The sequence below is a fragment of the Folsomia candida genome, unplaced genomic scaffold, assembly GCF_002217175.1.
Source record: "Folsomia candida strain VU population unplaced genomic scaffold, ASM221717v1 Fcan01_Sc021, whole genome shotgun sequence".
NCBI lineage: Eukaryota > Metazoa > Arthropoda > Collembola > Entomobryomorpha > Isotomidae > Folsomia > Folsomia candida.
Genome location: NW_019091213.1, coordinates 1,861,453 through 1,889,264, shown reverse-complemented (window position 1 = coordinate 1,889,264; position 27,812 = coordinate 1,861,453). Strand labels below are relative to the sequence as shown.

Genomic DNA, 27,812 nt, shown 5'->3' with positions numbered 1-27,812 from the left:
AGTTGTGTACCACATAATATGTATAATATTCACACAAGAAGAAAGATGGATAAAATGCAATAAGAATGCAATGTAGCAAAGCGAGTTTGACTTAACAGGAGTTGTAATGTAGAAGAAGTGATCGAGCCATCGCTTCCCTGTCACCACCAACTATTAAGTCATACCGTCTCCTGTCTGGCTACCAGTAAAAAGTTGGAATTTACACTAACTCACCAACCACACACATAAATACGTATATCTAGATACATGCCCAGAATGAAATTGCAGTAGGATTTGTACGAATATTTTGAGGATTAAGTACTTTGCCAGAGTACAAAGGGTTACGAGATCCTGAAACTTTTTATTTTAACTCCAGAAGAGTTGACCGATCTCCACCAAAGGCAATCAGCATCGTGCATGGAATAACTGTTTGGTTCTTCCTTCCATGAGAAGCAAGTCCTTGTTCGCTGGAACGAGTGGGTTGGTGTGTCATTGTTGTGCCAAGTGTTGGACCGATTGGTCATGGACGCTAAAGTGGGTGTCATTTTGCATAGAACAAAGTCATCGCGAGTTTGTGATTGCAATTATGTCAAGTGGATTCAATATACGATTGACATGAGTTTTATCTAATAACGCTCATTTATTCAGTGTTTGTTACAAGTCTTAAAGTTCGTGCATGCATAAATATTTCAACTTGGGTCAAGTTCTGGAGAATGGTCTCTTCGGGTACTACTTACAAAGAATAAATCTTGTACATACGTCAATTGAGAAAATAATGGAAATTGTGTGCGATTTAATTTCGGCAGAAGAATTCGTCCCCGTTGACAGATCGGGCGAAGAAGGTCTTGAGCAGGATCTGGGTGAAATCGGTGGAGGAAAACAAACCACAAATGGGGAAAGTAGCCTCTCCTAGGCTTTGTCTTAATTTTCGGACAAGCCAATGCTTAGGAGAGGGTTTCTTGGCTCATTTGCTAAATTCAACGCAGAAATTTCTGGAGGATCCAATTCTTAACGAATGTGTCCATTAATGTATGTAAGTACCCACGAGTTCTTTTTCCTGTGAGGAGTGATCCAGAACAATGACCCCACAAAAAAGCCCATGATGAAGATTTCAAAATCGTCGTTTATATGTAAGTGCGAAATCTCATCTCACCTCATAAATTCAGACGCATACGAAGGTGATGGGATGCTAGGAGGAAAGGTTTTGATTTTCTAACCACACCCACTCTCACTATGCAAATTAGAAATATGTATGCATGCATAGTCCTTCTCAAGGAAAATAGAGTATATGTAGAATGGAATCTATTAATCTCTCGTTCAAGTCGTAAAATACTCGCAAACTTTGGGCATTTTATTTGCAAGAGAATTGCATATCCAATATTTTGCTGTAAATAATTTCTGGGTGAAGGTATGAATAATTTTCATAGTGAAAAACTTTATGAATCTGCAAAAAGTGCATTTAATTTACTTTATAGAATAAGGAAAATCAGTCGAGTGTATATGCACATACAATGTGGATGAAAAGCAATAAAATCGTATGAAAGGCTTTAAAAAATTGAGAATAACATGTAAATCGAATTCAATACTTGTGCTACAAAAATGTATTTTATTGCGTACAAAACTCGTATCAAAATTCATTCATTCATTCACAAACGCGAACTTGTCAATAATTCTGAAACGTTTGACACAAATCACGACCCAACCACACCCTAAATTTCTAAACTATGTGTAAGTATCTATAAATTTCTCTCGTAGTAAACTCTTAAGTTTTTTAATTAACCATTTAAGGATCACATCAGTCTGGGTTCTGTGGGTGGCAAGACATCATTGATGAGTTACTAATTCATATGTCTTGCATTGTATAATACTACACACGGCCAAGGTGCGTCATATCAAAACACCAAATTCTTGAAACGACGACAATACTCACACTTGGATTAAGCTTGCATTATTGGTTCTTGTAAGTTTATTTGTTCTGCAGAAATATGCATTTAGGTATTTATATCGTGTCCATTTTTTGGTGAACACGTCTTTTCTTTATTTCTTTAATCTATTCATTTCGTTTTTTTCAATTTTTTCCCAATTTCGAACAAATTCAAACAAATTTCTATAATGAATGGCTTTCAATCAGTCGAACAGAAAATGTTTTTTTTTCTGCTCATTTAATTTTTTGTAAATTCTTCAAAATAAATAAATTTTGAAAATTTTTACTTCTTCTTTCCACTTAACATCACTGGATTTCTGCTGTAAAGGACCATTCCAGGCCCTGAAGCAAAATCTGGGATTCCCATATTCATAAAATTAAATCTGGACGGTGCAGGAAGAAATGAGTGATAAGTCTCTTGAGCTGCGCTGTACAGATGTTTCTGGCTGTTGTGAAAATGGCCCCCCGACGAAGAAGGTCCCGTCCCCCCGAAATACTGCGTCCTTGCTGGAGCAGGTATTCTTCTATTATTATTACTATTTGTAAAACTAGATGAACTGCTACTTGAGCTGGAGCTACTTCGAGGATAGTCCTGCTGCTGTGTCTCATACGGAGAGTAAGGGTCTTCGTCGTCCCTCAGAAGCGAAATAAATTCCGGTCTGGAACTGGACGTGGTGCTGGAAGGGAGTTGATGCTGGTATTGGATCCCAATGGAGGATGGAGATGGACCATATTGGGAAATAAAATTATTCTGCTGCGTTGGAGGGGACCGACTGGGCGTGGGGTAGGAATTTGGTTGTGAAATTGTGGAGCGGAGGTACTGCTGAGGCGCCGGGTTAGTGTTCCCAGTGGAAGCAGTGTATTGTCCTCGGTAGCTGTTACTGTTGGAGGGGGTTTCACGGTCAGAATAGGACGAAGTTGACGATGGGACAAGAGCTGGGGTGGACTTGAATCGGGAATTTGACGAGGGCTGGGTGAAACGTGTCACTGCGGGAGCAGGTGATTCCTCCTCATCTGCATCAGAGTAGTCGTATTCTGGATATTTTTAAGAAATGTGTAATTATATAGTTTAGAAATGTATGTATGTGCGAATAAACTTACCGGAAAATAGGGACGCCGGTGGTTCCGCAGTGGTACTGCTGCTCGCTACAACTTTGGTAGGTCGCTGCCAAAATCTGGACGGTCTATTCTTGATGGCGGGGGTCTCTTTTGCTCCAGAATTTTGAAGTTGATACTGTGGAATTTGAGAAGGTGGTGGAGAAATTGGGCTTTGAGACTTTACAGTGATCACAGGAGCACTTTCTCTGGTGGGCTCTTGGTAGTTGTTGTTGGACGGTTGCTGCTGTCGATTTCCTCTGCCTTGAGGTTGGTACGAAACTCTTTCTGAAGTGGAAGAGGTGACACTGGTGGATGCTGGAGTTGGAGATGATGCCGGTGTGATGGTGGAGGATGGAGATGTCCGCGATTGCTGTCCTCGTACCCAGGAAGATTGTCGTCTGTTGATCGCATTTTGGGAATCGTCCACATCATCGTTGTTACCGTCTTGCTCTTGAACCGAGACAGAAGTGGACGTTTGTACCGTTCCTCCCAATTGTGGACGCTTATTTCCACGGATTAGAGGTCGGACCGGCTTAAGCGTTGGTGTGGGCGTGGTGGTTGAGGTGGTGAGCTGGGTGGTTGGTGCCAATGGGGCCTGGGAACTTGAGGAGACTTCATCCTCATATTCGTATTCGTACTCATATTGTGGGGCTTCTGTTGTGGTACTTGTCGTCGTGGTGGCTGTTGTTGCCGTCGTTGTCTGGGACCTCAACGTTACTCTTTGTGGTCTTGGGGTAGTGTTGGTCGTCGTACTTGCTGTAGTTGTTGGTTTTGGTGTAGTCGTAGTGCTGGGGGTGGAAGTTGTCGTTGTCGTTGTTGTTGAAATTGGCCCCTTCGTTGTGGCCGGACTTTGACGGAAATTTCGACTAATGAACCTTTGTCGTAGGGACTGCGTCGTTGGAACTGTGGGTTTTGGTTTGGAAGTTGTTCTAGGTTGCGCCGTTGGTGGTGCGGCGGCTGGCTGCTGACCATCCTCATTGTCGTAGTAATAATCATCCCCAACCTCCTGGACGGATGGAGAAGTTGACGATGATTGTGTGGGAGGAGGCGTGGTTGACGTTGTCGTTGACCTTTCTCCTGGAGACGCGCTTCTTCCTTGTGGAGAAAACTCGTACTTTCGAATCCTCATGGGTCTCGCCTTGCTGAGAATCTCCTCGCGATTTTTGGCCTGCTCAACTTCAATGGTTTCTTGCTCCACTTGTTCCGGAGAAGGGGTCGTTGTCGTCGTGGTGGACGCCGTGGTCGTCGTCGTGGTCGTTCCTCGCTCCCTGGTCACCACGGATTCTTCAACCTTGCTCCCTGCCACTTTATTTCCTGTCTTGTCCTTCCGCCTGCCTCCCCGTTGCTTTGGTCGGTCCTCGTAATAGTCGTCGTACCCACTGTCGTAATCATCCTCGTAGTCATCCTCGTAGTCGTCATAGTAGACGGGACGTGGCCTTGGTCGGCGTCGACTCGGCCTGCGACACCTCCTCTTGTTTTTGCACCGTCGTCGTAAAGGCTTCCTGCGGACGGGGCGATAGTCTTCTTCAGAGTCGTAGTAGGGATCGACCCCTTCTTCTTCGAGTGGGGCCACTCCTGGGGCAGGATCTTGCGATGCACCACCCCCTTCAGCAGCAGCACCAGCAGCGGCAGCGGCAGAATGGCGGTCTCTTGGTGGGGGTCGTCTCCGCTCGTAGAGACCTGGTCGGATTTTTATGGGTTCAGGTACAGGAGTGGTTGGTTTTTCTGGATATAGTGCGTCATTTCTGGTGAAAAATTAAGCAAATTATTAATATTAATATAAAGAAAGTCATAATTTACACAAGTATATTTAAGTACAGCGTAGAAATTGACGGATTAAAATTACCTGTGATAAAAAAGGGCAGAATTGGCACAATCCACTTCCGACACGAACTGGCAGATGAACGTCTTTAAAAATTAAACATTAAAACACACAGCAATCAAACCTTTGTTAAATACAAATATTGACAATAATTTATTAAACACCTTTTGGTCAAACGCTGTAAAATTGGCGCAGAGGAAATCGTGCCGTGCGCCATAGAGGCAGTGATGGTACACCTGAAAAACAAAACAAAAACAAATATTAAATTCTGGTCTGTACCATTTCATATGATAAGCACACCAACGATATGCACATACCTGACACTTGTGCTCTATATTAGAATAAAACCCGTCTTTAAGTCCTTCACATGAGTAATTGATTTTTGATGGCACTCTGCTATAGAACGGATAGTCGGACAAATTGTAGCCGTTCAGTTCTCTGGGGAGGTTGGGGTCGTAGATGTAATCGATTTGAGGGTTCCCCGTCAGATTATAATTCCTCTTCACGGCGGTCCCATTTTCCGTGGCGTCATCCTCCGACGGGGCTGCGGAGTCCCCAATCGACAAGTCGATCCCACTCGTGTCTGAAATGCATTTTTATTACACAGAAAATTATTAATCTTTGTTTTTAGTGCAAATTTCCTTTAACATTTTCGCATTTCCATCATTACTATTTTTTCTTGACAATCATATCAGTTAAGATTTCCACGTCCCTCGCCAAATTACCTTGGTCAACTCAACATCCACTTAACTAATCTACTAAATAATACGTAGCTCAAATTAATAAGCTTCCTCAATTATGTGTGCCTACCAAGCAGTGCGAATTCCATAATAAATACTTTGCAAAAATAATAACATTTCCAATTTTCAACGATTTACTTAACGTATATAATTTTTCAATGTCTCATTTTCATACAATGCCATATTTTCTGTGAGAGATTGATAACATATCGTGCTTATGTATTATTTCAAGCCATCTCGACTTCCTTACGTCACTTGTATATTATTGGCTGTGCAGACATATTTCTTTCGTACATGCCCAATTAAATTAAGTGTAAAAAAGGTAACGAAAAAATCCAAGCTTTGCTTTAGATTGGACACGGACACGGATACATTATTTCGTAAAGAAAGAACATGATAACTAATTCTTCAATGTTCCTTATCCTCCTTCTTCAACTTGTACTTAAGTTGTCTTGCAGGCAAAAACATCCTACTTTATACTTCTTGGCGTCGTGTATACTAAATATCTAAATCTACGTAAGTATTATACCCCACCACTGATGACTGACTTTTAGTTGTTAGTTACACCAAATTAAATGATCACATCAAAGGCCACGCCAAAGCCAAACCACGAACGAACGAAGCAAATGATATTTATTTCTCTAGTCGACCACGCCTGGATTCAATTGTGCTATTACAACTATCACCTTATGCAACAGAACAGCGAGATATCAGTCAGACGCGAAGACTGTGGTGAGAAGCATAATTAGTACTAGATCAGCAATTTTCATACGACGGACTGTTTAAACAAGGAATAAATAGGGTATCATTTCGTGCTGTCTGATTTGACTGCAAGGATAACAATGGAATGTAATGGGCAGAGACAATAATGAGTACAACCCAAATAATTTCTTCATAAATGTTTCATTGGACCCATCAATCACTCACTAGTGGATTCATTGGGGAGGGTTAAATGGCCAAGATTAGATCAGGCCGCGACTGAATTTTCATTCCTTGCTATTTTTTTATTTACTTGTAATTTGCATGTACATACAAACCTCTCTACTCGTGTGATATGATTTATAAAAAGTTTCATAATGATGGCGTAACGCATTAAATTTCTTAAAATTGGAACAATTAATTGGCTACCTGAACGTTATGTCATGATTTAAATAATTTTCGATTTTCAAAATTTTACGCATCGTCATTGTAATTTTACTACTTGTGCGTGGGTATGTATTCAGGGTTGTGGATAATAATAATCACTGTAGGCTGTCAAAGTATGATAAACTTGATTCAATGCTGCTGACTAGTAAAATAAACTGCAAGCCACGCTTACATAGATTTATTCTCACAAGTAAGTTTAATGAAGGAGATGCAATCTCGATCTTACTCGTAAAAAACATATCCTTAAACTGATACCAGTGCAGTGAGTAAAGCCACAACAGTGTTTTCCTTTTAACCACGATATGTACCTTCCAACTTAAGACAAGGTTAATGTCGATTTAGGGCATCACACCACAATCATGCTCTGATCATGATGACTTTACTTGCTAAATGAAAATGAAAGCTAGTTAAATGATATTTTATTTTAAAAGTGTAACAGAAGCTGTAAAAATACTTTCAATTGTTTGAAACATGACGATTTTTTGTATATATTTTTGGAATCTTGTCACACGAGAAGACAATTCCTCTCCATAAATGGCGAAACCTTGACATTCCCTATTTTTCCTAGTTTCACTACAACTCATGTACTATATGCAGAGGGCAAAAATGAGTGACCAGACCACAAACCACCACGATAACAACGAAAAGCCTTAACCAAACCAAATTTCGATGCAAATGGAAATTTCTCCAAAGTGTGAAATACTTCATGCCACCTGTTTCACGCGTAATGTAATACCGACGCTAAAAATATTTCTTTTACAAGTTTGGCATCTGTTCTCTTCCATTGAGATATGTAATAACGGACAGATAATAATAGATATGTACATATCATGGCAGGTGCTGTACTGACTGAGTAATTACTTATGTTGGCTGGTGGCTGGTTCTTTATTTTATTGTGAAAAGTTAAGCAACGCTTAGAAAAAAGAAACACTTGAATAACTTTGTCCGTACATACGTAACTTTGGTTCTCACTTTACAGTTTTCAAGCCAGGATTCAAAATGCATATCTAATACTCTATTTTTGGGCTCAAACGCCAAAAGATTTGAATCACTTTCCCTTGTTGCTTTTGTGGAAAGGATGAAAAAGGTGTGCATATGAATTTGCGTGTCTTCATACATATCATTTAATTATTTACCTTTATTTTTCAAAGATAAATACGTCGGAAACTCGCTAATTTATTTGATAACGGACGATGAGTTAAAAAAATCATAATTCCTATGTTAAATTACGTAAGTTCATAACAAAAATTGCAACACTGGGAAATCCCCCAATTTTTCTTGAAATGTCAAGTTAATTGGGGTTGAGGTAATAATAAGAATGAATGAACATTATATGACGGTATAAATTTATTTATGCCGTATAAAAATAAACTCTATAATAACTCGCCTATAGGTTCACCCCAAGAAGAAGAAGAATGAATCATAATTCCAAAGGAAATTCTCTCACTTTGTAAAAATTTTGATTATTATCATTAAAGAAGAAAGTGTTATAAATTACTTCAAATGATAATCATCCTTTTCTGCATATATATATGTAGTATCACAATTCTGCTAAATGCTTACTACACTCTGCCTAAATTCTGATATGCTCACAAAAGCTTGGTGCCTTCTCTTGAAATTATTTATCGAGGGTGACATTTCATTGTATACAACTTAATTCTAGAGTAGAATGGACAGAATTTAGGAGGAGTTTATAATAAGTAAATGAGACATTATACGTATTTATGCACACATACTTTATTCACATCCTATACGATCAAGCGAACTGGTCTCATCTGCTTCTTCTTATAACCAAGAGGCATGCATTGTTTTAACGCTACGAAATTAAGCCAAAAATTAAAATGCACTTTCTTCTTGTACTGGTAATAAACTAACTAACAACACAATAAGCTTGAATGGTTGGCGTACTTCCTTTTCCTCGCAAAATGTATGTACATATGTACATACACAAGTATTTGCAAATTCTACAGAAACTTTCTTGATAGAGATTCCTCTCTGTGTGTGTGTATTTATTACGTACGTACTTATTTGAATTGTAGGCATCGTGTAATAATGCAGCGTTTATTGTGAGAAATGGTTTAGAGAGTGCGTCGATAACGCCGTAGGAACCCTTTTGCTGTACTATTCTTATCAATTACAATTCAATTGTTCTTGAATTTTGCTCCGCGTATGTATGCATGCATGCGGATTAGATTTCCCACAATTAAGCTATTCCTTGTAAAGAACTTTGTAATACCTTCGATTCGATAAGGGTGCATTGTCTCGTTAAGCAGTTGGGCTGTGCGTATTGCAAAGTTCCGGACGCATTATTATAAATTTCAATGTTATGTAAATTGACTGAAATAATGTTCTTTGTGGCATTGCTCACTTTTCCAACTAAATAAATTGCCTCTTTCCTTTAACTGCTATGTATAACGAGACATTTAATAATAATGTGACCATGTGCATACGTAGAGTTGGTTACTTACAGAGCAAGAGCGCAAAAGTCAAGGGGACCCAAGACGTTGAGATTGTGGCGTGTAAGGGCGACATCACTCCCCACGTCGTCTTCTTGTACCTCTTCACTTTGCCCATTTTGGGGCACTTTGTAAATAAGTGGAATACCAAATCCCAATGGACTTTTTTCTCTTAAATATTTAATCGTTAGGAATATTTGATGAGAAGAAGATGGTCGCTCTGGTTCGCGTGAGTTGGACGAAGACTGCAGTGGCCAAGGTAAACAGTGTCGAAATCTGTAAAGAAACACAAAGTTATGTATGTAGAAACATGTAATATACATGCAAAATGATGATGAGAATTTGATTTATGACACGAGTAAACTATTAAAAATAAAAATGGCATGGTCATTAATCCCTTTACTTTATTATGCTACGATTACTTAATATGTATGCACTACCATTTTAATGTCAAGTATCATTTTTTTTCTACTGCATAATTCAGATTACTTATTTACTTATAGAATTCGTGGTACAGTACAGCATCCTTCTCACACTTTTGGTTTGTTATCGTAATCATTTGCTATTAACAAAATAGTTACAAATGCTTATCTTTAAACCTCGTTAACAATCTTGTGACAGGGTAATTAAGCGTAATTAATTTCATGTTGACGACTCGACTGTTCGAAAAAGAGGACTGCAGGCAGGAACACGTGTAAATATGCAGGACGAACTTTTGGCTGAATGTCAATGTCAACCTGATCACTTTATCATTTTGTAAGTGGGATGAATAATAGAAAAATTATAAATTAATTGTGGTCAGTATTTTCGCTACGAGAGGACAGCGGTCAACATTTCTTGGCATTTTGACAAGCATATTTTTTAAATGCAGAGCAAGCAAAAGTCGAGAAGGTAATTTATCACGTCATAAATATATGTAAATACATGGACACATAGTCGATCAGTGGTCAATTAACTGTGTCAATAAGGAATAAGTGAGTGAGTATAAGTGAGCGGGTGGTTGGACAGTGAATCTAGGTGAATGTTGCCAAAAACCAGAATAGAATGGTGTGAGACAATTAAAGATATGCATTGTTGTTATGTATGAGTGACAAGACAGCCCCATTGTGACGTTGTCAATAACACTCAAAAAATTGCACTCGTTGTTCTCCTACCCCCAACTTTTTTCACGATTCCTCCAATCTTTTTTGCCATCATTCAGTAAAGGTGGCAGGAGTGAAAGGGATCTGCGGAGATAAGTCAGTCAGCAAGTGTCAAAAAAGTGTTGTAACATTTGTAGAAATCATGACGTTGTCATTGCAGATAAGACGTCCACTCGGACTGGATACATAATTTCTATGCATCGAGATAAGCCATTTCATCTCTACGTATGAACAATACCTTAATTCGTCCGGGATACACCTGCATTGTGAAACCTGTACAATAATTTCTTAAACTAATTTCAAAACCGTAGAACGATAGGCAGGCAGGTAGACCAACTTTCTATAATTGCTGCGTGGATCTACCTGTCTTACCCAAGACCCAGTTCAATCAAGTCGTAAAAATTGTGTACAGAAACAATAACACTTTTAATTGTTGGGATGTCTACTTGATTTCATTATTGGTTTTTGGTTGCACTCCTCGACGACTTGGGTATTATTGTTGGGTTTAGCCCAATAATAGCACGAAATATTTATTGCTATTGTACGTGCATAAGGCCTCGGAGGTAGGAGGCTGAGGAGAGCGAGATTATGAGAGATAGCGAAAATATAACACAATTCATTTGTAAGTGATTTGTGAGAAATGCAGTAAACTTTGCTCTCGTGATCATCCACCCAAAAGCAAAGCAATGAAATTATTTCGACTCGCTGGCTTCGTATTTCGACGCGGAGTAACCAGGTCGGAACGTTTGCTTACATTATTTCGCTACCACTCTATCAAATTATACGTGGATAAAGACAGTTTTCTTAATAAAGTACAAATTTCAGTGGGTATGCCTAAATAATTTGTGAGACGAGAAGTAATTGTTAGAAGGAGTTGGAAAACAGGTTACATTTAATAAGTAAAATACTCGAGAGAATCACGCTTATAAGCTCTGAAAGTGTGGGAGACGCTTAATTATTTAGGTTTAAAATCAGTTTCGCTTTTTTTGACATAAAATTTCAAATTGAATTGTCATCACTGGACATTAGGACGCTCTCCCAGAAATATGCAAATTGCAACGTCAATAAATATATGTACATACATGCATCTCTTCCGTGAATCATCCGCACCAAATTGCTTGCACGATTCAGACGTGATTAGTTAAATAATACTGTTGAATTGAATCGAACTGCATTCTGAATGGATGTCTGTACCGTAATATTTACGTCGTGGTGGACCATTTAGCTGACAATATTATTACTATTCTTGTATTCACTTTGCACACACGATGCAATTCAAAACGACGACGACGACAACGATGAGAAAAAGCCTTGAGGATATTCTCGTCCGTCTCTTCTTCTGTGTCGAGCGAGTTATTAGTTCAGTTCAGTGAGACCATTCTTATGATTTTATTTTCTTGCAGCAGCAGAAACGTGGTTGAGCTTTACTTTAGTTTCATCTCGATCTCATGACAGGAGAAAGTTTACGAGTTTCTTCCCGACTCAATGATCCAATCCATCCATCCAAACTTTATAGCCGACCAACAATGCGAGATGCATCTCTTTAGTCAGTCAGCCAGCCTCTCTGACGGAGTATTAACAACTTTACTCACAACAATAAATTTTTGATACGAGGAAAGAAAAGTATATCGCCAATTATTTAGAAGCACTTACAATCCCTCGTGCTCTGCAAGAACTGAATATAAACCACGCTAATTCGCTGTTTCCGTAATATGACCAAGATTTATGACTTGTTGAAACCACACTTCATTTTTCTTAATAAATGCAACTTAAATTTGTATTAATCAAAGGTGAATGCAGTTTTTTTTGCAGATTTTTTTAATACGGTTTGAATGCAAAAGAATGAATACGTATGGTTCTTCTGGAATTAAAGTATAGCAAATACTTAACTTGCCAATACGTAATAACAAATGATTAAAGTCAGAGAGCAAAATTGCGAGGATTAATTACAAAAATAAATTTCTCTTCTGTTCGTATTCCTCACTAATCGTGTAGGAATGATACAACTTAAGAAATCAAATTCAGCGTCTGTCTGTCTGGTGTAGATTAATTTTAATACACAGCGATTAATTAGTCATTGAATTACTCTCCTCTCCCAAATTTACTTATGCACTAATGCTAAGCACTATTGTTATCGTAATGCAATTCAAACGCATTGAAAATACAAATGCAGGCATGAATCGCATTGTATATCTTTGTAGATATGTACAAACTCCAAGAAAGGTTTAATTTAAATGTCATTGCCCGCATCGAATTGCTTTGTTAGCGTTGTATGCGAATCTCTTGGAACATAAAAAAGTGCAAAACTTTTATTATTATTACGACTGTTATAACAAAGTAGTGTGTACCTAGTAGTAAAATTCGAATGACCAGAACACAACAGTACCACGTGTGTGGCTTAAAGTACGTACACATATGTACATATATGTATTCAAATGACAAGGAAAAATTTGTCATTACTTTGCTACCACAAGGGTAGAAATTTTTGAATACGTGTATGCACATAATTTGACAATGGAGGTGTCCCAGCGTATGCTCTCCGATTTTGACCAAATTAGTCCCAATCGATAGCGAAGTAATTAGTGTAAAATTTGCAAAAGACACGGGTCAGATTTGCCGAAAATATTTTCATCCGAAAAGAAGAAAATCCGCCCTGAAGTTGACAAATTTTACGGTTTCCAAATTAACTGTGCGTTCACTCCTCTCTTCGGATGCGAATACCTCTGCCAAACCTGCGCATTGACAGATCTTGTCTTTTACAAATTTCATACCAATTAAATCTGTGATCAATTGACACTATTTTGGCCAAAATAGGCGAGCATACACTGGGCAACCTCCATTGCGAGTATCACTTTATAGCCACATACATATCTCTCTTGTAATGCATGAATAGTTTTGAAACTTGTAATCAAACACATTGTTGAAAAATATGTTAAAAAATCCAACTCACCATAAAGATCCAAATCCAAAAGTTATTTTTTCCTCTTTTACATCTCACTCACTCACCATGCTGCTAATCGTACTTGTGTTTGTGTGTGTTAATTAACACTACAAATTTTTAAGTCCATGTCATTTCAATCCCTTCACGAGTTTGCTACAATCTTTTTAAGTACTTAGAAAAAAGTTACACAACTTCACGTAGTCAGACATTCACTCAATCACTTGCTTAATTTGTCCACCACGATGAATTAGGGTGCCAGCAAATGAGTCATTAGGCACAAATTCCTACTTTTTTTTACCTCTCCTTCTGTCCTAAATATATTTATTCGCGTGGCTATTTTTGTTTTATTCGTAGGACGTTTCAAAAAAGGAATGAAAACCCACTCGACAAAAAAATAAATTCATAACTTATTGTCGTCGTTATTGCGCCACTGATGATGATGAGACACGGACCGAATTTGTCGTCTTGTCGTCGTCGTTATTACTTCTCGTTACATCAGCTACTTTACTTGGTTATCTTGAAAAGATGCAAATGTCCGTTCGCAATTAAAATGCAATATCATCACGTATTAAAATTATATTGCAGCCCAGAAATTGCGACATTCGCGAAGTAGTCAATCCAATCCAATCCACACAGTCCTCATTCATGCAAACAGAGTTAAGTGCATGAGTGCATGCATATGTAACCACTTGTTGTGCTTTCTTGCAAGGGTCCTTATCCCCCCACTGTTCACCTCTACTTGAACTTGTTTCTGCTTTACTTTTTTGGATTTCTAATAAACAAGATTTTTATTCGTGTTTGTCTCGTTATTTAATAATCAAATTATCCTCCTTAGCTATCCTGTCGTTGGTGATGATGTAAGCTGCGAGGAATCAATCGATAAATCTTTTGCAGAAATTTCTCACTCACTCTATTGTCCACACAGAAAAATTAACAACCTTCCCTCAAATTCTTCACATTACTTTTACACACATCTAACGACAAGGCCATGGAGAGTTTATGCCACGGAAAAAATTATTGGGTTGAGTTTGACCCAAATTTGTAAAATGAAAATAAAATCACCTTCACTTTATACGCGATATTATTATAATTATTATTTCGCTTCACAAGAAGTATGTAAGTACAACGAGTAAATAATACATATATCTTGGATGATGATGATAAAAGTAAGTATGTACTATTTACCAGAGAGTCAATTCATTAACTAACTTTAACAAGGAACCAAGCGGAGCCAAACAATTGTTCCAATTCTAATTGATGTTAATGTACGTAAATAGATCAGGGTGGTAGGTACGAGACGAGAACTCATTAATTTATGGGATATAAGAATTTCACATAACTTTCAACCGTTTCAAAACGTATTTTAAAATTCTCAAGGTTTGTTTTCGTGAAACTGAACAAAATTTGAATAACTGCAGGACTTGTCTGTCACGTACGTAGATGGGAAGAATTTATTAAGTGGTTTTCATATCCAAGTGCAGAATGTTGCAAGAAATGCAACTCGCATGCAGGCAAAACACTGCACTTGTAGACTTGGCGAAGTGAATGAGTTAACTGAGATGAAGAGATGCATGCATATTATTCTGTATCTGTCTCACCTCTCCACCAAACCAACGAAACGACTACCTGTAGTAAAGCAAATCAAAGTAAAGAGTTACCAACAACCATCACTTGTCTTGTTGTTATCAGCACTCGTTCTTGCTGCCAGTTACCTAAGGAAGGAAGGCATACGTAGGAATGGTTGGGATCACAATGGGAATGGTTATGCAGCCTGGTTGGTGGTTCTTATTTTCTTATTGATGTGGTAGGTGAAATAAATAAGAGTAAAAGTTTTTATTTTTGAAACTTTGAGTCTTTAATGGGTGCAGCGAGAATGTGAGCACGTACGCGTGGTTATTCCATTGTCAGCCATTTTTCCAAAGGCGAAAATATATGGAACTAAAGTAAATACCTTAAAATAGTGAATGTATGAAATGAATTAAGAATACTTGATAGCAAAGTTATTTACATACATATTTTCATAAATTCAAGACAACTGGGAGCTGGAATGACAAAGGATAATTGCAGGCAAATATAATCATACATTTTGTTACACTGAATATGAATTACATTTAATTGCATGCGGTAAATTTTGCATGTAAGTTTCTTTGTCGGATTGTATAACGCACAAGTTACACCACACTAAAAATAGCAGATCTTTAAAAAATGTCCATTTTCCACACTAATAATTCTAATAATGTTGTGAAGTTGTGACGAACGTATGTACATATTTTGAAGTTTGCGATAAGATTTACACTTGAATGGAGTCATATTTCACACACAAATCCACACACATCCGTGCGTGTATGATTTTTGCTCTACTTCATATCGTGACCATAACCAATTTACGTAAAGATTATAAATTAATTTGCTTAAATAAACAACATGCAGCCGGCAATGGTCACATTATTCATAAGCAGCCATAGATCAAAATCAGTCTGCAGCGTGGATCGTTGGGATGGGCGTCGCTTTTGATCTGAATGAATTGCAAGTTAGTACTTGGTAGTGATAAATTAAAAGGAGAGAAATTGACCGAGACGACGAGATCATAAATTATTGTGGTGTGGGCAGTAGTCACATTAATGGATGAATATATAGAGCAATTTCAGTTCCTGCTATTTGTTGATTTTTATTAATTATTATTACTTCTCGATGTAATGCAGTCAGTCGATGCCACACAATGCGGTAGTTGAAATCTCTTTGAATGAGAATGCAATTCCTGGTGGATTCTTTTTAATTAAAAAAAATTCAATCTGTCCAGCAGTAATTTTATAAATAAAATTTTTCACCTCGTTTACTTCTGGTTAGAGTGATTTTCAATTAGCCAGCTTTCATGCCATGTCATACCTGAAAGGTAGATATTCTGGAAGGGGTTTGACATTGACCAGTGACTGGTAAATACCACTTATTATATGTACAGATCTAATGGAGAAACCGGTTTTTGGGCTGGGTTTTGACTAAACAAATCCCAGTCAAAATCAAGGGAAACCAGAATCAGGAGCACTTTCGATTTCATCCTTCTTCGTGCAGCAGGTAGAATGGGCATCATCTCGGCAAGGTCAAGCCCTAGAAAGTTTTGGGAACCTTGAGCCTTTCCTGGCCAACTCACCTTCTTCTCTTTGTCGTCACACGTTTCTGGATGACATTTAATTCACATTTTGTTACAAAAATAGAGTATTTTTAGCCCGAGTAAAATTAGACGGGACGCCGTTTCAAATATGCTTCATAGAACGATACAGATTATAACCGTCAAGGAATATCTTTCGTCATTAACACGTTTTTGTGCCTCTCCCCCCAACGCAAGATTGCTACGAAGTCACCAAGATGAGATGCTCGATGAGACAAAACTTTCCACTTATTCCACTCCATCAATTACTCAATTGGTTTCACGTTACGGTGGAGGTGAGTAATGTGACCTCTGGGACTTACTTATTTTCGGTAATTTTATCGGACAATTTACCGAAAAGGCCACCCACCCGTACCCAAAACTCTGTCAAACACCAAAGAACTCCCAAAATTCAACTCCCATATTTCCTCTTCTAAACTATAAATCTTTCTGTAAATCTCTTTCTCACTCCCACGCCTTGTAAATTAAATATACTTATCTGCATAACCAACCACTTCCCTGTTGTACGTACGTATATATTTGGCTGCTCCAAATTTGACTCTGAAGACAATAACCATTAATCTTTTATTAGATTAATACGATTATTGATGTTGTGCGATGATAGCCACTGATGGCAATTTTTAAACGTAGAATTCCTACGGCGAGCGAATAATTAACTTTTCACTTTCTTGCTTTGTTCCACACCTTCTGGAATGCGTGGTTGAACAAATTCTTCCATCGACCACGTCTGTACATGTGCTGTATGCAAATACTTGCGTTAACAAAGTAATTACACACATAGATATTACAAAACTAGCGTCAGTCAGGTATTTCGTGTATGTTTGTGTGTTGGGTAAGCCATCAAATTAAGTTCATCCATGAATATTTACTAGTTATTTAGTATTGAATAATACATATTTACATTCATTCACGGTCTCGTATATCGTCAATATCGTAGCGCAGTTAGTTAACTCTTCTGGCAACCGGTCAAGTTATTCACATTGAAATATTATCGTTAATATGCGAACAATATTATTGCTCACTCCTTGTTTCGTGGGACGGTATGGTAAATTACCAATGGTAATGGGATTGTCAACTCCTCGGTAATCAGTTATTGATTATAAAATAAATGATTAGTTTTAGTTGCACAGAGTCCCTCACACCGTACACACGCACATAAATATGTACATAATATGTATGTACACACATTGCTAATTCATACGTAATCTCACCTACATAAATTGACTCATCTTCGTTCGTGTCCACTCAATTAGTACAGAAGAACAGAGGTGATGGAGGCTTATCATTAAATACGGCTGGTAGAAAATCATGGTGGTTGGTAACACAATGTGCGAAGTACATACATATCATTGGATGGAGTGGCGTCGGATGGTGCCGAGTTTGTTTGTGGCCAGTTGACAGATTGGAGTAATTATTCCCGATAAGTGACTCGATCCAGGGTTAAATAAAAAGAGACATGATTATTCATATATGATCCTTGTGTAAATTTACTTTAGCTGAAATAATTCGTCGAGGAAATTAATAATTCCGAGTGCAGCAGGATTTCCAATAGTGTTTACAAAAATCGTAAGAGTGTGAGAACTGCTTGTGATAATTTGTAACACGTAATAAAAATTGGTATTTCATGACAAATGACAAATACTAAACTGGAAAGTGTGAAAACTGAGCGACTAAACTAAACATTTTTTACTACGCATATCTAAGAATTTCAATTTCCTCGCCCATCACTGTTTAGACAAATCGGTAAAGAAAAAATCTACAGATAATTTACGTATACATTGTTTTGTAATTACTAAATTTGTTTTTATTGTATTGAACAAAGGACAGAAAATGGATTTGAGTTCGATAAAATCAAGTGACTCGATCTCATTGAAATCTGACAGTGCCAGAAGTTTCAATGAAGATGACCAAAATGATGGCAACCATTTCCTCCAATCACCGGGTATGTTTGTTTGTTGGAAAGATTTTAAAAATTCGAACATGGATTCTTAGAAAATTTATTTTTTTATCTCGAATGACTATATCTTCATGTAACATATTCCAAGTTGTTATACACACTAGACGAGCGAACATTATACCGTTTTGTCTCATTTTCCACATTACATTGATTATCAAATAATCCTTCACGATGATAACCTTGACCGGATAATCCCTAAAATGTATGTAGGTACATACTATTCCTATTATTTTCACCAATTCTAGTAAAAAAACTGATTTTGAAACTCCAAACGTATCTACTGTCTGTTTTTTGGTTTAGGGATTTAAAATAAATGTAAAACTGCTAAAAGAATGCAGCAACCAAATTTTCGAAATTTTAAAAAACACTGTTCATTATAAAAAAAACAATTCCTACACATGAATGTACCTATATACTTACCAATTTGTGTGTAATTAGATCGAGTAGTTATACGAGGTGAATTAACCAGCTTAGAATTTGGAGTGGAGCAAGCCTCTCCAACTTCCCCTCTTTTATATTTGGGCCAACGAGCATAATGACAATCAAAACTCAGATCCGATGGATTTCAATTACCCAACCCATCCTCAAATTACATTGTGACGATCACATCGCCACATACCCAGCACTGCACATTTCGCAATCACAACAACAATGCACAATTTCTGGTGTATAACCTGCCACATGCCTGATCTGATGAGTCTTCTGATCTCAACCAACTTAATTGTGTGTATAATCATCAGTGAATCTCTGCACATATGAATAATGCACGTACGTATGCAATAATGTAGGTATTTTATCATTATCCAAGCATCCTTCCGTTCTGTCCTGGTCCTGTCATGCTGAATTTTCATTTGACATATGTAAAACTACACGTCACCTTTTACCCTTTGTTAGTTAGCATACAAACTGCATACGTACGAACGTATGAACGACTAACAATTCATGCACTGACTCTGATTATCAACTAGTCAACAAACAATAAAATCCTAAACAAATAAAAGTTACAGTGTCACTGGCTAAAGTTATAATAATAATCTGATGAAATCTTCTCTCCTCGATCCTCCACAAACAGATTCTCAGTCCGGAAGTTTGAGTAAAAAAGGGAGTCAGTCGAGCTTTGAGTTTGGGAGAGGCGAGATCAGAGATCAGGGGTCACCGCTGCCAGACCGGAGTCCCAACATGCTCAAACACGCGTCCAGTGGGGGTGGTGCCAAGAAAGTTGGTACGGTGCAAACCAGTCAAGAGACAAGTACGTCATTGAAACTACCTCAAGTACGTAATACGTATAAATATAAGCAGTTAAATAATGACGCAAAAAATTGGGCACATTTTTTAACATGGTTTTTACTCTGTAGCGCTTTGTTGTCAAATATTTGGGATTTCGAGAGACTTCAAATTTGTGGGGGATTAAGGTGAGTTTATTTATGAGTGGGTAAAATCAATGCAAATTGTAATCTTGGGCATTATCTTCCGAGTAGTACACCCGTCGGCCTGTGGACGAAATGGTCAACGATGCAAAAACGAGTTTATCCAAGAGTCCAGAAAAAGCGTTGGCCCTTCTCCGCATGGATGTTACAGAGGAAGGTAAAAGCTAATATACATACGCATACAGATTTTGATAACATGAAATTTTAACCGCAATCTCAAATTTTTTTTGCAGGAATCGCAGTTGGTCCCATGCCACAAAACATTAACCCAAACTATCCGAACGGCAAATTTGCTATAGAATCGATATCTTACGGTGTTCAGGATCTCGTTTACACCCGCGTATTCGCCATGATTGTGGTGAGGACGGACAAAGGCCAGAGTGAGGTCAAGTTGTCGCAGTTGGTTAACCAAACCAACGGGGCTGGAGGAACGGCGTTGCCCTTTCGTTGCCACGCGTTCGTGTGCGATTCTCGCCAAACGGCGAGAAGATTGACCTACTCGTTGGCTTCCGCTTTTGAAATATTTTCGAAAAAGGTCGCCGCTGGGAAAATCAGTGCTCCGAAACCAAAAAAGTTTGCGATCGATTTGAGACCATCGGAAGAGATTGAGGCTGAATTGCAAGATTCCGAGGCGTAGGATTATTTTATGGGAAGTAAAAGTATTGCATAATATTAATATGTAAATGTAGAAGTATATCTAGTGAACAAATTTTAAATACTAATCTTCCATAATGTACATAATTACACATATCTTGTTTGTCTTCTTTACTGTCATGTAATAATATTTTTATTACTTTAATCATGTCCAATTACGAAATAAATTACGTTTGACCACCACGACAGGTATCATCTTGCCTCACATTACCTAAATGTCTAAATTCTCGAATAGTAATTTTCTTAAGGAGTTACCGTTAATTTATTTTAAAAAGCATGTAAATTATATCATGTAAACACAACATGGCTTAACTGAAAATGGAAGGATAAGATTCAAAGATAGAGTATTAGTCCAATACCATAAGATTCCTGGTAGTTGGTAGTTGCAATTGCAAGCCAGTTGTAAGTAGTTCATATAAAGTAATTTGTATATGCGAAATGCCAGCTAGATTTTGGAATTAATAAATTATGTTCAAAAAATTTGAATTTCATTTACCAATGCAAAATTACAAGTAGTTGAATGGAAAATGCAAATTTTATAAAGTAAAAGCCTTACTGAACATAGAAATGATACGTGATCTCCTTCCCTCGTGATGCGGGAGAGCTCGACTCAACTCTGTGCGAAAGGATTGAATTCAGTTGCCGAAAATAAAATAAGTTGAAAGTTTCAATTTGAAACTTGTTCCTTCAAAACCACACCCACACAGAATTAAGTGGTCACCCACACCATTTCAGAGGTAAGAATTCGGAAGTTTGTTCGTTGTTAGTGAAATATCCTTACAAAATTCGTCAACGTATATGCTTGAAATAAGTTGAAAATTTCAACTTGAAATGTGAAGTGTTGGTTTGTTATTTATTATTGTGTACTTATTTATTTTATTTAGATCATTGGATTTAGATTTTTAGATTCTGGTTTTTACTCTATTATAAATTAGTTACGCTTCGAATTACGACGATTGGCACAAAATTTAATTTGTCCTGATAAAATCTAAAGCACAAAAGACAACATCTATGTAAAATTTGTATATTTACTTATATTTCTCTCTTTTCATAATTATTTTCAAGGTAGCTGGCGTAAAATTAAAATCCATCCATAAAGATGGTGTTGACGGAAGATATCGTTTTACCAACGGACGAGGATCTGACGGTACAAGAGGTCAACGTGAGCACTCCGTATTTGAAAGCAGCGAGCATGTTTCTGGGAAAGCATTGTGAAGTTGTCAACAATGTGAGTGATATTTTTAAGATAGACGATTAATTATAGACACCATCTTAATAATGCATTTGTATTAATTTGTAGGAGTACATGCTGTGCAAAGCGGAAGAAAAGGACCCTCGCAATTGTATAAAAGAAGGGAAAGCAGTGACGGCTTGTACTCTAAAGTTTTTTCAAATGATTAAGAAAAGTTGTCCCAAGGAGATGACAACGTATGCAAAGTGTCTTGACAAATCGAGTGCTGACATGGCCCTGCGACAGTAAGTGCATCAATAATCGAAACTTGACTCATCTCCTTATATTCAGTTTTATACATAACTTTTTGTTCTCATTGTATTTCAGCTGTCGGAACACCCAAGCTATTTTTGATTCTTGTATGTTGACTAATTTTGGAATGGAACGGCCACATTTTGGCTACCTGTGCGAGCCTAGAATTCACCACACCCAAAGACAGAAACCACTCCCAGAACCACCAGCCGTGTATCCGGATGCTCTTCCTGACCTCCCGTCTGAAGATATTCCACGTCCTGCTGCTAAATATGGAACCCGCATGCCAATGGGTTAGGAAGCTCAAGTCAATTGCAGAAACAATGTGAATTTAGTCGGAGGATGATGATTGGCTTTGTAGAAAATCTATGTATTCAAAAACTAAAAAATGCATTCGTACTGGTTTCCGTTCCCTAAATTACTGCCACCCACAACCTGTTTAAAGAATTTGTAAATATAAATTAATCAGAGAGAAACAATTCCACGGATGATAGAATATGGAACTCGGATCCATGTTAAATGATTATTCTCCATTTAGTCAGTTGCTGTAATAAACTACTTTGAAACGTATACTTTTTAAAGCGATATATAACACGTACATTTTATTATTGCTTGGAAAAGTTAGTCTAAAAATTCATTGTAGCTCATTTATTCATTTTTTAGTAAATTAGATCTAGAGATGAAAATTTATTATTATCGTTTAAAAAATACGAAGTGCCCTCACGCGAACCCAATTTCCCTCAAGTTCTGATTAAGTATCATACTATGAACATCCACAAACACCTATTGAGAATCAAACATATTGCGTAATTTGCCTGTAAGATTAAATATATGCTTACATAATTTACCAGTTTTATGTTATTGGTATCCGTGGCCGTTGTGAAATGAAAGAACAGTTCTCTATGGTCTCTGGGTGGCTTTTTATATTTGTGATCCTCCTGAAACCCGACGGTGGGTGTGGTAGTTTTGCGTGGTGTTGGGGGTGGTGTAACGTCAGTTGCGAGCTGTGAAAAAGGAATCATTGTTGCAAAAAAGTTAACAAATTGCTGGGACTCATGCAAAATTTGGAAGAAGTACTCACATGAAAAAGATCTCGGATAAAGCATCGCGTTCTAATGTAAGTATCATTGTTGTCTCCATCCTCCGGATCGACGGAATAGGTGTAGTATTGAGGAAAATACTGGCCAATATTGTTGCCTGCATTTATCTTATCTTTTAGGAGATCTTGTTTGTTAAGAAAGACAATGAACCCCGCATATCTCAGAAATCGGCTGATCCACACGTCTTAAACGGTAGAAAAAGTGTTTCCAAATTTTAGAACTGATGGGTATGTACAAGTGATTTTTACTATTTTTTTTATATGGTCATCATTTACCTTGAAATAAGTTGAGTGACTCTTGGAGTCTGTTGATGGGTCGTTCTTCATCGGCTACGAGAACTTGGTCGAACGTGTTACAAGCGACCATGAATAGGACGGTTTGGATACCATCGAAAACCTGAGATTTTTTTATTAGCGATACCTTTACTACTTTTCATCACTTACAATTTGTCAGTATTTTGTTTATGAAATTTACCTGAATCCATTTCCTACGCTCACCTGTTGATCAATAGACATTTTTTAACATAAATTGGGAGGAGATGATTACTACTGAGAAATTTTACCCACCTTTCTGTCCTCCCACATCGAACCTAATGGCAATAAAATAATAATTATTAATCATGTCAACTATAACCTTTTATCATGATCTTACATCCAGAATTTTTGTGGTCCACCTCCACCAAACTTTTTAGGTATGGGCACTTCAAATTCGATTTTCTGAATGCCAATAGTGGTTCTTCGGGAATGGAGCAAGAACTGAATATTTATTCGATCAGGCTTTCATTACGGAAGCTTTTACCTCAATTTACATATTTATGAAGAAGTGTTTACCTGATCACTCGGGAAAAAGCTTGGACTCGCAATTTCTAGAACTCGGTCCAAGAAGCTACAACAAAATTACCATTTTTCGCTGTTATTGTTTTGCATTTACATAAACTTAATAAATTATTAGCATACAATTTAGCACAATCTGGTAAAAGGTATTCAGCTGCCCGGTTGAAGCATTTTTGAACACCGGCATCTTCCCATAATCGCTTGACATGACCAAAGTATTCCTAAAAAATAGTTTAAATTTGCATGCTTAACTTAATTATACGATTACAGTGTTAATTATTGCAGCTAGACTTTTACTACCGGTGTGAAATCTTTATTTTTCGCGATGGTCATATTTCGTATAAAAGTCCAACTCGACAAGTTGCTCTTGTTCCCCAAAGATATCTGCAAAGTCGCCATTTGGGTGACTAAAGTTGATATGCATTCGAACAAGTTGTCCTTTATTATTTCGCGACATGCGAGTCGTTCACTGCAAAATTGTAGGTACATACATAGTTCTTTATTAGTCATCACTTCATGTTTCCAGTTATCATCACTTTACTGATTATTTATTTCGGCTTACTCATCATTGAATCCTTGCACGTGCAAAATTTTCATTTGCTTAATTATTGTCGTTTTCCCAGTCTCACCAGACCCCAAAAGCAGGATTTTTATAATTTTGTTATAATTTTCGTTATGCTCTTTCAATATCTTTTCCACTTGTTGGCTAATCTTCCTCCCATTTTGAGTCTGCGATTGAGACTGCGTCTGCGACTTTGACCACCCGAAGAACTTCTGCTAGAAACGAGTTACAGAAATGACGAATATTACGGATATGCATTTTTTTTCATCCTTGAAAATATTTGGCCAGTTTCTAATTACATTTCACAATAAGCACTAATTTATGCACATATTTTCGCATTTCTTACATACCTTTATCGACTTTGTGGTAGGCATCCCCATGAATGCACTTAATTAATTTCCGTTAATAATATCAGATTCAGAGTACACCTGCAATATGGGATTAATTATCCCAAATATTAACGTCTCACTAATGTCCATTCAACACAAATCTTACTGGTCACGCAAGAACATTAGTTATTCGAAGCGAATAATAATCACAATTATGTAATAACAATTGTTTTTAGTGCATGGTCACAAAATTTTATTGGACGCCCTTTATATTTCTTACGACTATACTTGTTAAAACTCGCACTTGACTAAACCTCCAGATCGATATTGTTACTGTATCACTGTTACGTAAATTGAGTCGTTAAGCTGAAAAAGAGCACTTGACATTAGCCGAGAATCGGACGGATGGCTTCTTTAGTTTGGTGCAGATTTGATCTGATGTCACTTGACAAATACGTCCGTGCCGTAATCACATCACTCTCTCGTCTCCCGATCAAATTCAAGGTATTCGTGTAAAGATCACAAGTTGCGGAGTTTGATTTGAATGTCATCCGTAATTCGTGGTTGGTTGTGTACAATAATGCAGTGCATACCCTAGCAAAGTAACATCATAGAATGTGATATGCCTGCCTGCATATGCTCTTTGGCACTACGTAATTGAACATGGTTGATGATAAGCAGAAAAAAACATGCAGATAACCTATCTCCCTTTGCCTGGTGATATGATGGTGGTGGTGATGATTATGCATGATTATGAAAGGAAGAACTCACCCAACAATGAATGCCAAGTTCTTTTTTGGCAAGATATGCCTAACTTTTTAAGAGAATTGTTAATGCACTCTGTCATTCGCGTCAGTCAGTGGGTGGAAACTGACCCCAATTGTGTACATTCTGAAAATCAGAAATTGCAAAAAAAACTATGTATTTATCAGACCAACTCGTCAATAATCCTTGTGATTGTCATGTTATTGTCAAAATCCGCAGATTGACCATGTTCTGTTTATTAAATTCATTGAATTATGAGCTCTTTACAGGAAAATTTTATGACATTCCACTCCTGGAATCACACTCCTGTGCAGTGTCAGATACATAATCAACATGCACCTGAAACCTTGCTTAGTAAGTATTTTGATGAGCAAAATTCATAATGTTGATTTATTGTCAGTCATTCATAATCGGAGCAACAGTCTCAAAACCCGAGAGCAAGCACACTCAACTCGTATTATCAACATTTTGCATGCATACCTATTTATTATACCAAAAACACAATCAGTCTGAATTTAAATAAGAGTAACAAATAAAAAATTGAACATACCATTCGTACAAGAGCTCCAACAAATCAAATCAACAACGAGGGGCAGATAAGAGGAGATTAGAACAATTATTATGCAGGCGTCCCACCTGACCGGAGAATTTCCGGTTAATCCACTCTGGCAAAAATAAATTATTGATCCTCAAGGCTTAATTTGAGAGATTATTTCCCAAACCAATTGGCCAACTGTTTATAAATATTTGTCTGATTATCCGATACTTTAGGTTTAGGTGACACAAATGAACTTTTCTCTGAAACAAATCCCACACACTGAAGTCATTTATTTATGTACAATATGAACAAGTTTGCTTTAAGTGGAATTAAATTTGTGGTGCTTTTCCCAAGAAGTCGAGTCATAGGACTATAATATATGTGTCTGTAGGAGGGGGACGCTATGTGTACCTGTACGGGTTGAGAATCCGGATGTTTGTGCTAAATAAAGGATTTATGGATCATGTACAAAAAATCTGGAATGGATGGATTCCATGTGATGACTATATTGACATCGGGACGCTCCTCCACACATTTACTGATACTGCAACTTAACAAAGGTTGGAGGGCGACATCGTTTTATCGCTGCATTACGTATGCGGTTTGGATTGGAGCAACATTTATTCTGTGGAGAAAAACTGTCTGATTTCGAAAGATGTGTGTAAAAATTGTCAAAAATTGTGTAGCTAGTTTCAGTCTAAATGCTAACATGACGGGCGAGAGGAGACAGTGCATTCGTTCGTGGGAAATGGAATCATGGCGTCTTAAATAGTTTGTTTGAGTTTGATATTGTTTTTGGCACGGGTCCCTCTGATTTGGCATGATTAATACATTTTATGACGGACAGATTTACTGTAAATACTTATCCGTGTGAGAAACCAGGCAGGCGTAGGATCGAATTCTGATCCGGTTCGATGAATTTGAATGAAAAGGAGTAAATTTGTGGGAGACGGGTTTAAAATTATATCCATCATAAAGAGCTCGATACACATTTCAATAATTTATGACGCACTTCTCCGCGTAGTAGACACCCATTTTCCATTAAAGAACATTAAAAATCCTCAAAATGTTGTTAACTCTGCCAAGAAAGTGTCAGCACTCGAGGCAAATTGGAAATAATATTTAAATCTGTGTAGGATAAAGGTCAGTGAGTAATAAGTCACTTCATGCTATTTTTTGTGCCCAAAGTATTTACAAATCAACCGTGTTGTACATAACTGCGAAAATAAATTCCTTGCGAATTTTTGGCAAGACAAATTTGAAATATCGAAAAATTCGAATTTCTCAAGAGTAAATTAATGGATGCAACATATCGTATTCATGTTCATAGGTGCGGATACATTTTACAAATGTTCACGCTGTTATTTAACAATCTGGTAGAGTAATATGTACGTATTCGCTGGTAGGATTGGTATAGGATTGGTAGTAATTTGTTTCTGAGTGGTAAATTTTTAATTATCTATTTATCATAATATTACTATACTGTAATGCCTGTTATTACCAGAGCCGGTAGAGTCATGCATGTACTCCGGTCAGTAATAATTTAGTGCAAGTTTTCTGATTAGTGCACTATTTACATACATCTACGTAAAACATTATCTGCAACGACATGGCGGTGCTTACTATTTAATAAAGCAACATTTGTCCATTTATAACAATTTTGAAACCGATCAATCATCTCCCCAAAATGGAAAAATAACTGACCATGCATGGATAAATCCTGGGAATTCTCCAAACCTCGTCGTGTGGA

The 27,812-nt window shown here is 37.3% G+C and overlaps 4 protein-coding genes and 1 long non-coding RNA gene across 8 annotated transcripts; 3 read left to right on the top strand and 2 right to left on the bottom strand.

The window, feature by feature from the left end:
- Window positions 1-496: 496 nt before the first annotated feature.
- LOC118438426 lies at window positions 497-1,897 on the top strand. The gene is made up of 2 exons (XR_004836784.1): window positions 497-705; window positions 786-1,897. It is a non-coding gene; the product is annotated as an uncharacterized LOC118438426 (long non-coding RNA).
- On the bottom strand, window positions 1,563-14,841 carry LOC110858361 (mucin-5AC). Its single transcript, XM_022107113.2, has 7 exons — window positions 13,258-14,841; window positions 9,178-9,441; window positions 5,141-5,406; window positions 4,988-5,059; window positions 4,848-4,909; window positions 3,005-4,746; window positions 1,563-2,938 (listed from the first exon to the last, which is right to left on the bottom strand). Exons 2-7 carry the CDS (start codon window positions 9,281-9,283, stop codon window positions 2,187-2,189), a joined length of 3,000 nt encoding a protein of 999 aa, XP_021962805.1. The 5' UTR covers window positions 9,284-9,441; window positions 13,258-14,841; the 3' UTR covers window positions 1,563-2,186.
- Window positions 14,842-17,537: 2,696 nt separating this feature from the next.
- LOC110858368 lies at window positions 17,538-20,668 on the top strand. Of its 2 annotated transcripts, none has more exons than XM_022107127.2 (6): window positions 17,538-18,157; window positions 18,242-18,356; window positions 19,444-19,643; window positions 19,727-19,783; window positions 19,850-19,955; window positions 20,032-20,668. In XM_022107127.2, the coding sequence occupies exons 2-6, from the start codon at window positions 18,245-18,247 to the stop codon at window positions 20,433-20,435; spliced, it is 879 nt and encodes a 292-aa protein (XP_021962819.1). In that variant the 5' UTR covers window positions 17,538-18,157; window positions 18,242-18,244; the 3' UTR covers window positions 20,436-20,668. The 2 variants fall into 2 exon arrangements, with proteins under 2 accessions (XP_021962819.1, XP_021962818.1); XM_022107126.2 differs by having other exon boundaries at window positions 18,237-18,356.
- Window positions 20,669-21,030: 362 nt separating this feature from the next.
- Window positions 21,031-22,505, top strand: LOC110858374 (NADH dehydrogenase [ubiquinone] 1 alpha subcomplex subunit 8). 2 transcript variants are annotated; one of them, XM_022107131.2, is made up of 4 exons: window positions 21,031-21,189; window positions 21,518-21,680; window positions 21,753-21,928; window positions 22,011-22,505. In XM_022107131.2, the coding sequence occupies exons 2-4, from the start codon at window positions 21,552-21,554 to the stop codon at window positions 22,231-22,233; spliced, it is 528 nt and encodes a 175-aa protein (XP_021962823.1). In that variant the 5' UTR covers window positions 21,031-21,189; window positions 21,518-21,551; the 3' UTR covers window positions 22,234-22,505. The 2 variants fall into 2 exon arrangements, with proteins under 2 accessions (XP_021962823.1, XP_021962824.1); XM_022107132.2 differs by having other exon boundaries at window positions 21,032-21,189; window positions 21,522-21,680.
- A 4-nt stretch (window positions 22,506-22,509) lies between these two features.
- Window positions 22,510-26,470, bottom strand: LOC110858367 (guanine nucleotide-binding protein G(f) subunit alpha). 2 transcript variants are annotated; one of them, XM_022107124.2, is made up of 13 exons: window positions 26,075-26,470; window positions 24,781-24,858; window positions 24,431-24,645; window positions 24,169-24,337; window positions 23,992-24,089; window positions 23,866-23,920; window positions 23,687-23,790; window positions 23,602-23,624; window positions 23,510-23,532; window positions 23,311-23,431; window positions 23,017-23,219; window positions 22,784-22,939; window positions 22,510-22,718 (listed from the first exon to the last, which is right to left on the bottom strand). In XM_022107124.2, exons 2-13 carry the CDS (start codon window positions 24,808-24,810, stop codon window positions 22,656-22,658), a joined length of 1,260 nt encoding a protein of 419 aa, XP_021962816.1. In that variant the 5' UTR covers window positions 24,811-24,858; window positions 26,075-26,470; the 3' UTR covers window positions 22,510-22,655. The 2 variants fall into 2 exon arrangements, with proteins under 2 accessions (XP_021962816.1, XP_021962817.1); XM_022107125.2 differs by having other exon boundaries at window positions 24,431-24,642.
- Window positions 26,471-27,812: the final 1,342 nt, after the last annotated feature.